Genomic DNA, 14,560 nt, shown 5'->3' on the forward strand with positions numbered 1-14,560 from the left:
CCCCCCCCCCCCCCCCCCAGTCTGTGCATTTCTAAAGGAGCCCAAGCTCTCTTAGTAATGACAATAGCCAGCATGCATTTACAAAGTGCTCACGGGATGCTCCAGTGAGGCAGGGCCCTTAACTTCTACAGACAAGGAAATTAAGGCTAACAGAGGCTTAGTGACTTTCCCAGGGACACACAGTTCACAAGTAACTGAGGCAGGAATGGAACTCAGATCCTCCAGCTGCTACGGCCTACTCTCTCTCTTTTGGGCCAATTAGCTGCTAATGCTATAAGAATCGTGTGAGCATTGGTTACCTGTTATATATCTGAAATACAGATCGTTATTTTCATCTTCTCTGAGTCATCCATGTTAAAGTAAATGCTTTAAGATATTTTAAAAATAGAAATAATGGTTTTATTTCTGCTAGAAATTGTTAGTCAACTATTCTACAGTTAGTCATGACTACATCATAATGATGAAAACTCTGGTCTTCAAAGGAAAAATTACAGTCACTTCATATTTCTAGTTTGGAGACACAGGAAATTAAAAGAACAAGGACTAATCCAGAGGACTGAGGAGCGAAGTCTCATCGTCCCTAAAAGCAGAACGATTCCTTTATCGAAAGCTGATTGGAAGCCCAAATGGCCATGAACTGGATAACCCTTGTGAACACTATCACAGTCCCCAGGAGGAAAGGCTTAGCAGAAGACTCAGCGTCTTCACTGACTTACGTCCGGACTTTGTGTCGGCCAATGATGAAGGAAACTTTCCGGCTCCATGGGTTCACAAAGCTGGACCAGCTGGAATCCAATATGACATAATCGCCATTCTGAGTGCAAAATCTAACAGGTGAATGTTCAAAGGGAGGTTGGCCTGCATACTTCAAGACTACAAAAAGCAGCAAAATGGAAGCACAATTAGTATAACATAAAAACACTGGTCAAGAAAAAGCATTTATGCATCTATTCTGAAGTTACTGATTTCCTTCTTGGGTTTTCTAGTAAACTGCTTTTAAAAATACAACGAAAAAGGATTTAAAATCTTTCTTCTTTTTACATAAGATTTATTTAGTATTGTTCTTAAAAAATTCCCTAGTGTTCAATAAATTCCAAAACCTAAATTACCTAGGAAAGAGCTCTCTATTCAATAAGAATTGCTGGGAAAATTATAAAGCAGTCTAGCAGAAATTATGTTTAGGTCAGTATCTAACACCATATACCATAACAAATTCAAAATGGTAAGTGACCTAAATATAAAAAAATCACACCATTAAATAATAATGATTAATAATCATATACCTTTGCAAACTATGGCTGAAGGGTGAATTTGTAACCTAATAAAGGACAGAAGGGATTGCATAAGATAAGACAGGTAATTCTGATTATGAAACTGAAAATAATAATGATAATAGCTAACATTTACATAGTGCCGACTGTGTGCCAGGCACTGTGCTAAGCACTTCACAAATATCTCATTTGATCCTCACAAAAACTCTGACAGGTAAGGGCTATTTTTAGTCTCCATTTTATAGATAAAGAAACTGAAACAGTTCCAGGTCAAGTGACTGACCCAGGGTCACACAGAAGTATCTCATGCTAGATTTGAACTCAGGTCTTCCTGACTCCAGGTCCAGCATTCTATCTCCTATGCCACCTAACTGTCTCCCCACCCCCGGAGGGATAAGATGATTGAAATTAAGGTAGAAGTGACTGGGGAAAAAAATCTGCAAACAACCACATGAAACAATGTTCCAAATCACTAATCATAAAAGAAATGCAAAAATCAAAACAACTCGGAGGTCTCTCCTCACATTCAGCAAATGAGCAAAAATAACAAAAGATGGGGAGAATCAATGTTGGGGCAGCTGCGCAAAGGCAGACAAACTAATGCATGGTTGGTGGAATTGTACACTGCTGTTGCTGTTTTGGAAAACAATTTGGAATTATGTAAAGAAAGTGTCTAACAGGCAGGCCCTCATGCTCTGACGCAAGGGTTTCACCACTGGGCATATGTCCTAAGATCAATGTGAAATGAAACCACCACAAACCAACATATTCACTGCACTGATCTCTGCAGTTGCCAAGGACAGGAACAACTAACCAACCACGGAGTGAGGGATTGGTACAGGAATACGGGGTAAATGGAGTACAGGAGAGTAAAATGTGGTAGAGCGGATGTTCCAGAGATGCAGGGGAAGACCTAGAGAAACTGGTGCCAAGTGAAGGAGCAGATGGAGGAAAACAACAGACCCAATCCCTAGAATGACATCCACGGGAAGAATCACCGCCCTGCAATCAATGCTGTGTGCAGACAAATGGGGATCCCAGCTGTCTCGTGGAGAGACGGGAGAAGAGCCCCGCCGCCTCTTTCTTCACAGAAGTGGGAGGGTAGGGGTGGGGAGCACTGCACGAAACATCAGCCTTTTTTGATATTTGGGTTAATTTTGCTGAACTTCTTTCCCTTTCGTTATAAAGGATGGCTCTCTGAGAAGGGAAGAGGGGAGGGATACAATGGGAACACAGGCGATATAAAGACAAGAGATCAACAAAACATATTAAAAATTAGCAGCAGGCTCAAATTGATTCAATACTTTGCTCATCGGGTTGAAACCCAAAGTCTAATGTTCAGACTTATGAGCTGGGGTAATGAAAATAGTAAATGATGTAGAATGCATGGGAGAAAAGCCTTTTCCCATACAGAAACATTCACCTACTTTTTTGGTGCACAGCAAACATCAGAGGACGGTCTTCCGGATGCAGGTACATTAAGACGGAGGTTCCAATCAGGTCCTGAGGAAGGTAGCCTAGCAAAGGCACAGCTCTGGGATTGACATACAGCAACACAGAGGAAAAATCCAAAAATGATAAGATTTGTGAACACTTTCCAACCAAATCTAATTTTGAGTATTCTCCCCCCAAAGGTAATTTCAAGTAGCAAAATGAGTGCACAAAGCTCCTGTCTAGGATGATGGCTGAGAGCTGGGACTTTAAGGGAGCCTCCGAGGAAGACTCTGTAAAAGCTAACTGTACAGAGGTTTCCTGTAGCTATAAAATGAGAGCAACCAGTTTCTGCAGCTACAGTTACTGTCCCCCCAGCAGCTCCCACTGTCAGGCGAAGAAGGAATCTTGCTGTGTGACGGGGGCTACATCATATGGCAAACAGACCAAAACAAAACCCAAGCCTTGGATCCAGGGCAGCCGGTTTCAGCTTCTCTTTCAGATGTGAAGACTTTTTCAGGTCAATCATACTCAACCACCATCCTAACTAACTGGGCAGCTGTGAGGTCCAAAGGGGACGAGCCGGAGCCTTGGGTAAGTCCCTCCTTCTTGCCAGACCTGGCTTTCTCATTTGCAAAGGAGGTAATCTCTGCTCTGCCTACCTGATGGGGCTACTGTCAAGATCAAGTAAGATAACACGGGGCAAGCTCTTTGTAAAGGGGAAAAGACAAAGCATTTTTAGCTAAGATAGTCACTGGAACTAAATTTTTTAAAATGGTAAGATCTAGTTTATCAGACAAAAAAAAAGAGAGACGTAAAACACAGTAAAGTCATGTGCTCCAACAATGTAAATCTCAATCTACTGAATGGGAAGCTGTGTTCAGAAATGCACTTCTCCCTTCTTACAGAAGTACCCACCTTTCATCCACTTCAAGAAACACACACCCTGGGGTATGGGTTGTTGTAAAGATCCTTTTATTCACAGGGATTCGGGGAGCTAGGAAAACACACATTTGAGATCTTCAAAATGCCAATAAATACTCATTAACTACATAGTAAGATATTTTGTGAATTTGTCATCTATCTCAACAATGAGAGCACACATACGCAACACAAATCTCTCTAAAATGAGTGACACAAATTTCACCGGGAAATATGATTTTACATGCTGACAATTTTCATTAAAATCCCATCAACATTTTAATCTACATGATTTTGAAATGGTGGTGGAAGGGGGACGGTTAGACACAGACCCTGTCTTCTAATGCACAAAGTATAAAAATAGATATAAAATGCGACTTAAATTCAAATTTTAGATGTAAAAAGTACAGTGATATTTAAGAATTACAGAGATGTAAAAAGGTATCTAAAGATCACTGGAGAAAACTGGGAAAATTTAAGGAAATAAAAATTTTCTAAAAACACAAAGAATAACCTTCTGAAACGCATAGTAAATAAAATTTGACAATACTACAAAAAGCTTTTTTCTGTATTTGCATTTCCTGACTTGTGTGAATTAAAGTGGTAATGTTAAACAATAGATGCTTATTATGTGGGTTTAGACATAAAGTTTTGTCACTAAAAAATAACTTATACTTTAATCAGAGATCTAAGTACTTTTAAAGTTAACAAAACATTCCCATCTGTACATTCTGAGATCTGTCTCTGGGGAATCTCAGTAGGCAAACTGAAGACCACTGGTGTTCTGCTGCTGCAGTCTTCATTAGATATCCTGTATGGAATTACTGCCTCCAGACATAGGCTTCCCCTTAATATAAAATCATTCTGAAAGGGGGAAAATAACGTGGATGTGTGTGCCACATATATACTTGGGAAGTAAATATGCAAGTATAGGTTGTACTAAGTTTAAGCCAAAATGTGGGGGGAGGGAGGAAGAAGGAGAAGGTGGGATATGGGAGGGCGATGTAAGGTCACTATTCTGCTCTTGTACCCCAATGCTATTTCATGCACACCCCCAAACCATTAGGTCACAGTGACCAACACCCTGAAGAACTTAATCCTCACAACAGAATGTAAACTCCTTGAGGGCAGACAATGGTTTTTCTTTCAGATCCTCCAAACCTAGCACAATGCCAGGCACATTGCAGGCCCTTAGTAAGTGCCAAATGAATGAACTCATTTGACAAGAACTCGCTGTGAAGCACAATCTCTTACTGGCATCGCTTTGCACAAGGGAGCTGAATGATTGAATGGCTTCCAGCAGGCCCCCACCCTGTGCCCCAAATCCCCAGCAGAGATGTGCACGGACAGGACCTGGGCAGATCCCAGGAAAGCAAGGCTGCGGGCTGGCCTGTGCCATGCCTCTTCTCTCGTCCTAGAGTCTGCTTTCAGGGACCAGGGCCTTCACACACCTGTCATACAGGTGCATCGTACCACACACATACACACCCGCACACACGCACACCCACACACACCTAACAGGCTGCTGTCTCTACAAGCTAAATGAACAAAGCATTGACTTGCCTTCATAACCAGAGTGAATCTTCTCGACCAGAGTGAGGCAGCAGGGTTCTGACTCTGTGTCAGCAGAACTGTATACATTGATCACATATGGGGTGATCCGGAATGGATAATAATGGGCTTCCTGTTCTCGGCCTTTACCTCCCCTGAGGAAATTTTACATGATTGATTAATTGATGATGCTACTTAGAATATGGTTGGGCAAAATAGGCAAACTTCTCGCAATCACTTCTCTGAATAGGAAAGGTATAAATGTGTTTCTTTTCAAAAGTAGAAAAGTGTGTTTAATCTTGCCACCATGCCCAAATCATCAGGTCTAATCCCCTTGCTTGAAAGATGAGGAAATTGAGGCAGACAGTGATGAAGACACTTGTGAAGTGTCTGAGACTAGAGTGGAGCCTGGTCCTTTTGACTCCGGGTGCTCTGTTCACTACTCCAATCGCTCTGTGATGGCGAGGTGGGTAGAACCATCTTAAATCTCACCGCCATAACAGAGCTGCCTCACTTTACCTCTCCATCTCCCTAGCATCCAAACTATTGCTTTTGGCCCTTCTCACTTCTGGGACTGCTGCTGCTGCTGCCGTGAACCTACTGTAGGCCTCAGACTACTTTCAGGATTCCATGCACTTGGTACTTTGGGCTCACAAGCATTTCACCACACCCTAAACTGGATCCTTCACTGGCCATCTTACTCTCTAACTCCTCTTCTCCAAGGCCAAGATCTCCTTGTCTTCAACTTCTTTCTATGTGACTCTCCTCCCCTCACCCACCTCCCAGGGGGAGTTTGTGTGGGAGGGGTCCACCCAAGGCTGCTGTACTTACCTGATTCTACAGAAAAAGGGCTTCACTTGAGAATATTCATACTGGGAGGCTGCCAGAAACAAATACAAACAGATTGCAAATGACCACCTCAAAAGAATGCCATCAAAGTTCTTCCTTCTCCTTACCCCATCAATGCTATGGCCCTGCTCCTGTACTGTCAAGAAAACAAAATGACTTTCAGAAAAGTGTACCCATCCTTTAGATAGACCCGTATGTTATATATGATATATAGGATAAACATATGCACTCTTCTCCTGTACGCTGGGGCCTAATCACCTCTAGAATAGCTTCCACTCAGCAGCAACAACTCTGCTTAATTAGACCATGATGGCTTCACACAGCAGCTTGTATATGAACGATGATAAACTAGACCCATTAAAAAGACACTGGAAATAGACAGAACACAAGAATTCTAAGATATTAGAATACTGTCTGCTGTTCCAATCACTGCATTTCAAGCAACGGGAAGATTTGGCAGAGGTCCAGAGAAAGGGAAATCAAGAATTCAAGGAAACACAGAGAATTCTGAATAAGGAGAGGCAAAAAAGTTAGGCCCCTAGTTTGGAAAGGTAAAGGGGCAGGAAGGAGGATGTGACCAAAATTTAGAACACTATAAGCGCTACTGATGAGCATATTTAGACTTGCTCACAGATCCCATTCCTTAAAATCACAATGAGGCAGTGGAAGGATAACAAAAGGAAGAACTACGTTACAAAAGAGGGGCTAGGCTAGGAGATATAAAGAGCTTGCTACCTCAATACACTGGACAAGCAGAAGATAAAGAGGTTTCAAGAAGGTCTTTGATCATCAATCCATAAAAAGTTATTCAAGAAAAACCAAGCTCATTTGTCATACAACCTCAAACTTTTGTGAGGCAATGTTACAGAGAACAGCTACACAAAATACCATATGGTGCCACTGAATGATCACTGGTCTGACCTAATGTCCAAGTCCTGTTAAATTTAAAATTTTACATATTTATAGAGTTCATGTTTATTTATATAAACATAAATATATTACCTACAGTCAAGATTAGAAGATTTGAAACGGTTTGAACCATACTATTATATAAATATCATTAAAAATGAACAAAACTCCATTATGACACAGATTTACAAATATGCCGAACTGACCCCTGCTACATGATATATAACACAGAACGGAAAAAGAGTCAAATTTCCCAATATCAGAATTATGAAGGTGATCTACTGCAGAATAAACTTTCCTAAGCACAGGGCTGCTTCAAAGTATCCCAGAGTTCTAGAGTGGAAGGGACCCCAGAGATCCCCTAGGCCAGAAGCTTCATGGTACAGATCTGAAGAGTGAGGTATAGCTGGTCCTGACATCACACAAGTCATCAGCAATGGAGCTGGGCTTTGAAAGGCAAGTGTGACTCAGACTAGGTTTTCAAATCCAAAGCTTTACTATAGTCATACTGGTGATAACCTAGGGGCTCTTGACTTTTTCCTCTATAAGTTATTTATATTTTTATGAAATATGAAAATGACTAAAGGGCATGGACTTGTGCCCCAAGTCCCCAAACACTCAAATTTGCATTTATTCCTTCAAACATGAATGAGGGAATGGAAGTCCAACGAAAGAAGAATGATTTTACAACAAGGCTGGTAGTAAACGTAAGGACCACATTCCAACAATTCACTGCTTAGGCCAGAAGAAACCAGGAAACAAGGTCTAAGTCTAGAAATGATGCAGAGGAAAGGAAGTAAGCAACATGAATATTCCTAAGGTAAGTACACACAAGTACCCCAGAGCAGAGACTCAAGCAGGATGACAGAAGGCATAGACTTTCAGCCTCTCAGAGCTTTGAGGATTGAGTTCCATGAGGCAAAGGGGTAATAAATGGTAAAGAGAGGAAAATCAGAAAAACTGGGGCAGATCACTGAGGAACAGATGTAGAAGAAAAACAGACTTGGGGAAGAACATGAAAACTGTAGAGCCCTGAATCTTACTGTAAGTACATACAAAGCACTCTGATGAAATGTACTATGCTGGACACTGAAGACACCAAGATAAACAAAGAAAGACAATCCCTGTCCTCAAGAAGCTTTTGTAATTGACTGTGAAAGGACACAAGAAAATTACTGATGTTGAAAAGAATGATTAAAAAAAGGACACAGGGAAAGAGTGGAAGAGTAATGAGATTTCACAGAACACTTTAGAATGATAGGAGGAGCTAAGAGAAAGAAGAGTCTCAGTCTATAAAGAAAAGGACAACTTTCAAGTAATGATGTAATATCAGGCAAAAGACTGGTTACAAATGTCTATAATTGGAAGAGCAAGTGTCCAACACCATTTGCTGGCTCAAGGAAGGGAACAGTACTGCTGAAAAAGAAGGAGAAAAAAGAAGACAATGAATTCCTAAAGTGCCTGGGAAGAGAAACCCTTTACAAAGACAACAGAAAAAACACCTTTTGAGGATTAAGCAATGATTAATACAAAGACATGGAAAAAAAGGCCAAAAGGAACCTCCTAGTTAGAGATTTCTAAAACAAGAAAATGTGTCTGAGCTTAAAAAAAATTCAGCTAGCCCTTGGAAGTTTAGAGACGAGAAAGAAAGAAAAAAGAGATTTCACACTGCGTTCAATCAGAATTTATGTGGGATTTAAAACCTATGTGAACAGAAACACAGTAGACAAAACAGGAAAAATATACACTAACTAGACATATGAGGGCCAACATTTATGTTAGTTACATTTGCAATGTACATGCAGTCCTAAGCTGACATTTGTGTGTGTGTGCAAAGTAGAATTAATCTAACAACAATCAGAACAAATTTACTATCAGATTTTTACCGCATTTAAAAATCAATTATTAAAAATATTTGCTTGCTTCAGCACCTCAGGTTCTCATGCCTGGGTAATGCTGGTCTTACTAGCTGCTTTTTATGTTGAACATGCTCGGTTCTAAATTACTTAAAGACAAACGAATCCTTTTTCATTGGAGTTTATGAGCACTGCTCCTGTCACCTGTTTGGGTGCTGACATTCCAGAATGGAAGATGGGCCTGGGCTGTGTGTGTGTAGAACACCCTCACATCTTGAGGGGCTAGCAGCTCGACGAATGGGGAAGATGCCAAGGAAGTCTTCTTACAGTTCAGAATAAGAGTGGCCTGCTCTGAAACGTGGACCAACTTTCCCGACAGAAACGAAAAAACTGCCACAAAGGTATCCTGTCAAAGACATTTTAAAAGTACAAACATCTAACCTCTACGAGCAATAGCCACCAGAGGGTAATTTTCTTTTACAACTCACAACAAACAGTAACAAAATTAATTTTATAAAATTCTAAAATAGCACTATAACATTTGGGTTGTCTGACATCTCAATCCTCAAACGGCCAAACCATCATTTTTTGCATGGACCTATGACTTCAATGGTGCAAGGACTCAAGATGTAGAAGCTAACACACATCAGTAACTCACCCATAAGCTGCTCCCCGGGAGAGTTCCTTTGGGCATTGAAAGGTTACATGGCTTGCCCATGGTCACACCGTATGTATCAGAGGCAGGCCAGGTTCTATTCTGTCCCAGAACTGTTGGCCCTCTATCTACCATGTGACCCTGGCCAAACAATATATCTAAGTCTTAAAGTAATCTGTCTCTGAATGTCACACCCATGTCCAGATCCCTCCATGTGCTTGGTCTGCCTTCTCTCTACTTAACACTTTAACACTTGGCTCTGAGGACTAAGCAGCTGTCATCTTTCACTGTTAGATCCCTCAGTTGCCTCACATGTGCTTGCCTCCCCAGCCCCTACTCCTACTCCTATAACACTCTGTTTAAAAGGCCCATATAGGGTACCCAGTAAACGCTTGTTGAAGGGTCTCTGCTATATTAAGAGGGTAGCACTAAATTCATTACTTTTATTTTAAGCTGAAACCGGGCTATGATTTCAAAGCACCATAGTGGTGTTCACCGATTTCTAGAATATCAAACAATGTACAAGGGAAGGGAAGGCTCAGGATTTTGTTTAATGTGAAAAGATTCTCTATAAAGAAATACAGCCTCATCTGTTATCTTTGAGGACAAAGCAATGGCTAGAAACTCGCTTGTTCTAGAAATACAGTTTGCAAAAGTCTGAAGAATAAGGTAACTAAGATAGCCATAAATGAAAATGACTCTAATAGCAGCATAAAACCCAGCTGTGAAATGAAGACAATGGCCACCTGGTGGAAATGACTTTTCTCCATTTCACTTTGGAATGAACTTGGGCATAAATACTACAGACATATGAACCACACTGTAACCAAAACAAATTGGCCACTGCAAGATGCTCTGGGCATTTAGACTCTCTCTGAGACAATGGCAGAAGTACCTTTACCTGGGCTTTCTCCCATTATCTACCTCAGATTACAATTCTTAAAACATGCAGTTTATTCTACTGTAAAAACCTACTTGTAGATTAAGTCCTGGGAAGATAGTAGAGAAGGACGGGGCAAATTCTGGACCACTTACTGTGTTTTTAGACGTGTGTTCGGAAGCGATGGTAGCCAGCTCCTCAAGGCTATACCTAGTCACATCTGCTTGGTGGGCTCCATTTGGTCTGAGAATCTGGAAAAACTCATTGTTGGCTGAGAACAACAGAAAAACGTAAGTGCTATGATGAAGATGTTAACAGTTTCTACAACCGACTCTTTAAGTTGCATTTTCTTTTATAAGATGGTTTGAAGTTATAATAAGACCATCCTATTACATGTTAAATTTGCTATATATAGTGATTTATGCATTAGAAACCTATAAACCCAGTGATATTATGTTTAAAGCAAATGTACAAACTGAATTTTGAGGGTTTCTTCAATAGAAAGATTTCCTCATGAAAATTTCCTAGATCATACAAAGAACATACCACAAACACATTTAGGTAGCAACCCCACAAATTTCCAGAAAAAGAAAATAGGCAGTGTACATTGCTAAAAGAGAAATCTATTATTTTTGCTGCTGGAATTAGCATAGAGTATCTGTAAAGATGCAAAAGTTATAGGTATAGACTAGAGCGTGTACCTTAAGAACATTTTGAGGAAAAAAACAGAGAGAAAATAAGAAAGAGTGGTACTGGCAGTTTATTTTTTATATGATTATTAATTAACTGCAGTTCTATTTAAAAAAGGATTTTGTACTTGATCAAATGTAAATTAAAAATCAGTATTTCTTAAAAAAAAATCTCATCTTTTGTCAGACAAATTACTTTATATTAATCATGATCTTACTCTTCCAATGCACTTAATGAAAGGAATGCATTTGGTTTATTCTGTACATTCTAAACCCATGGCAACAACTCTGGTGGAGCTGGGGCTTACAATGAGCTGGCCCAACTATTCACTTTTATCTTGAGTCAGCTCTACCTTGAACGCTGTGCACGCAGCGAAGGGCGTAGTTGAGGGCATCAAGAACGCTTGGTTTATGACTTCTCTCGGAGGGGAAATACTTTTTCATCTCTCGGACCACCATCATAAGTTCTTCAGAAGTCTTGTTGCGATCCTGCTGCTCGCTGAAAGACAGTAAGAGGTAAAGTTTCACCTTCATAAGATGTTTCTCTTCCTTGACGAATGGACGTTTCATCACTGATGGTGGACTTGCTTTCTTTTTCTCTCCCCTTCCTCCTGGCTTCCACTATTTTGCTGCTGGTCACTAGCCTCCATTTCCTACTATTGACTTTTCACGTCTATTCCTTATTAGTTTACTTTTCCCAGATCTTCACATCCCACAAGACATATTCCCATCTCAATCCCAGGTTTGTCTTCTCTAACGATAAAAACTTGGTCTTTTTTGCTCTTTCCTCTTGGATGATGAACGAAAATTGGTCAAAATAAACACGAACTCACCTGATGCTGTCGGCACCAGCTTTGCCTTGCCGTTTGAAGCCTTGTTTCCACATCTCATTGGATTCTTTATCAAGGGAATCTGTCCCACTGGACTCTGGTCCATTAAATTCGTTTCCACTGGAGTCATTGCCATCGGACTTACCGCTCTGCATTTCTAGGCCTTCACAATGGACGTTCTTCTCTGGCTTCTAAATACCGATGGCTCTAAGTAAATGTGTTCTCTATTTTGGAATCAGTAATGATGATGATCCAGTTCTCATTTTGGTCCATGCCATCACCTAACACAACATTTTCTGTTACAGCTGACTGGTGAAATGCAAGATGAGTAACTAATTGTTGCCATTCACTGGGGGGAAATTTTTTCTGGACTCCCTATTTTCCATAAAAAGGAACTTCAGTGCCTTATTGTTTCACTAAAGTGTAACAACTTCAATCTGAAAAAAAAAATCAAAGAAAAGTTGGGAAGTAAAACATGCATTTAACACCTGAAACCAAGATGAAAATGTCAGTGGCTCCCCTCAGAGACACAGATGAGCATTCAACTTCATAGGATCATGAGATCTTGGAGTGAGGAGGACCTTAAAGGCCTAATCTCACCACTTTATAGATGAGGAAACTAATGCCCCAAGAGATGCAGCAACTTTGCCAATGTCACTTAGCTAGTAAAGAGCAGGTTTGGGATTCAAACCCAGGTCCTGGGACCAAATCCAGCATCCTTTCCATTGTACCAGAGTGTCTTTTTTCATTAGTAGTCTGGGTTTGGACCCAGGTCACCTACTCCAAATTCAGTGCTCGTTACACTCACTACCAGTCCCATGAAGCCAGTGTCCACTAAGCATCTACTGTGACACTGTGCCAGAAGGTGGGGATACAAAGATGAAACAGGAAAATAGCCCTTGCCTTCAAAGATGTGTGTGCGGTTAAGTATTTGGGGTCTGAACTTGCGATTTCACTGGCAGAGGCGACGCTAGAAGGTATACATTTAGTATTTGGTCAGCGGTCAAGAGAGCTGCTTAGGGGTACTGCAAAGTTAAGTACTTGTCAGAAGGTCACACAAACCTGTCGTTGAGTCAGTTCAGTCGTGTCTGACTCTTTGTGACCCCATTTGGGGTTTTCCTGGTAAACATAGTGAAGTGGTTTGCCAGTTCCTTCTCCAGCTCATTTTACAGATGAGGAAACTAAGGCAAACAGGGTAAAGTGACTTGCCCAGGGTCAGTCAGCAAGTAAGTGTCTGAGGCCAGATTTGAACTCAGGAAGATGAGTCTTCCTGATTCCAGGCCTGTTGCTCTATCTACTACACCATTTGGCTGCCCCCCACTCTAGGTGACATGCAACTACTGTGTGTCACAGGCAGGATTTGAACCCAGATCTTGGAATCATAGCAAAAATCTAGAGCTGAAGGGGACCTCTGAGGTCATCTAGTACAACTCCTCCATCTTATGAATGAATAACAATAGCATTTATTAAGTACTTCCTCTGTGCCAGGCATTATGCTAAATGATGGGATAGTGTGCTCACAACAGCACAGAAGCTGAGACTCATGGATGTTAAAAGTGTGCCCAGCGTCCCACAGGGAGTCAGTGTCGCAAGTGTGACTTGAAATGTCATCACCTGGCTCCAGCATTTCTTTATCCTCCACTCCAGGCTGCCAACAGAGAAGCAATCGGGAAAGGCTTCCCACAGGACACCACACCCATACAACCCTCCTCCAAACTCCCCTATTTCTGCTGAGGGCCCCCTGGACCTTCCAGTAACTGAGATTTTCCATGTGGAGTCATGCTTGTCTTTCCTTTCCCAATTCCCATATCCAATTAGTTGCCAACTCTTGTCAATTCTAACTCCACAAGATCTCACGCATCCATCCTCCTGATCACAAGATCACTGATTTACAGGGATCTTGGAGGCCATGTGGAGGCAGCCAGGTGGCTCAGTGGATACAGCACTGGCCCTGGAGTCAGAAGACCTGAGTTCAAGTCTGGCCTGAGACACTTCCTGGCTATGTGACTCTGGGCAAGTCACTTAACCTCTGTTTTCCTTAATCCACTGGCGAAGGAAATGGCAAAATACTCCAGTATCTCTGCCAAGAAAACCCCAGGGACAGAATTGGCGTGCTATGGTCCACAGGGTCAGGAAGAGTCAGACATGACTGAACAACAACAGAGATCATCTAATCCAACACCCTCAGTTTAAAGATAAGCAAAGTACAGAATAGTTAAGTGACTTTGATTTGAAACCAGATCTTCCTGTCTCCAAATCCATCAGGCTCTCTCTATCCTTTTCACTGGCCATCCTTTCTCATTTCCCCACTCTTGGTTTTCTTCAAACTCTGAGAGCTTTCCTGGTCCTCCCCTCCCCACTCCTTCCTTCTGAAATTACCTCCCCTTCACACTCTCTACATGGTGTACGTACACAGTCGTGGGCATGATGCCTCTCTGCATCAGACTGGGAGCTCTCTGAAATAAAGCCTCAATGCTTAGCTCCTGGAGGGTAGGGGCTATCTGTGGCCTCTCCTTGTATCCCTGGCACTTAGCACAGAGTCTGGCACATAGCAGGCACTCAATAAAGGCTCAATGCCTGGCTCTTGGAGGGTAGGGTCTGTCTGTTGCCTTTCTTTGTATCCCTGGCACTTAGCACTGAGCCTGGCACACAGTAGGCACTTAATAAAGGTTCAGTGCTTGGCCCCTGGAGGGTAGGGACTGCTGCCTTTCTTTGTAT

The 14,560-nt window shown here is 41.6% G+C and overlaps 1 protein-coding gene across 1 annotated transcript in view; it reads right to left on the bottom strand.

The window, feature by feature from the left end:
* Nucleotides 1–14,560, bottom strand: part of PER3 (period circadian regulator 3) — a 32,427-nt gene that overhangs the window by 17,262 nt on the left and 605 nt on the right. The window contains exons 2-10 of the mRNA XM_027843930.1: nucleotides 11,846–12,279; nucleotides 11,366–11,511; nucleotides 10,479–10,594; nucleotides 8,993–9,194; nucleotides 6,006–6,054; nucleotides 5,187–5,329; nucleotides 3,621–3,699; nucleotides 2,699–2,805; nucleotides 717–873 (exon numbers count right to left, since the gene is read on the bottom strand). Coding sequence (XP_027699731.1) covers nucleotides 717–873; nucleotides 2,699–2,805; nucleotides 3,621–3,699; nucleotides 5,187–5,329; nucleotides 6,006–6,054; nucleotides 8,993–9,194; nucleotides 10,479–10,594; nucleotides 11,366–11,511; nucleotides 11,846–11,997 — 1,151 coding nt within the window. The 5' untranslated portion in view covers nucleotides 11,998–12,279. The remainder of the gene's footprint in view (nucleotides 1–716; nucleotides 874–2,698; nucleotides 2,806–3,620; nucleotides 3,700–5,186; nucleotides 5,330–6,005; nucleotides 6,055–8,992; nucleotides 9,195–10,478; nucleotides 10,595–11,365; nucleotides 11,512–11,845; nucleotides 12,280–14,560) is intronic.

This window comes from Vombatus ursinus, unplaced genomic scaffold, assembly GCF_900497805.2.
Source record: "Vombatus ursinus unplaced genomic scaffold, bare-nosed wombat genome assembly UNPS02014932.1, whole genome shotgun sequence".
Taxonomy (NCBI): Eukaryota; Metazoa; Chordata; class Mammalia; order Diprotodontia; family Vombatidae; genus Vombatus; species Vombatus ursinus.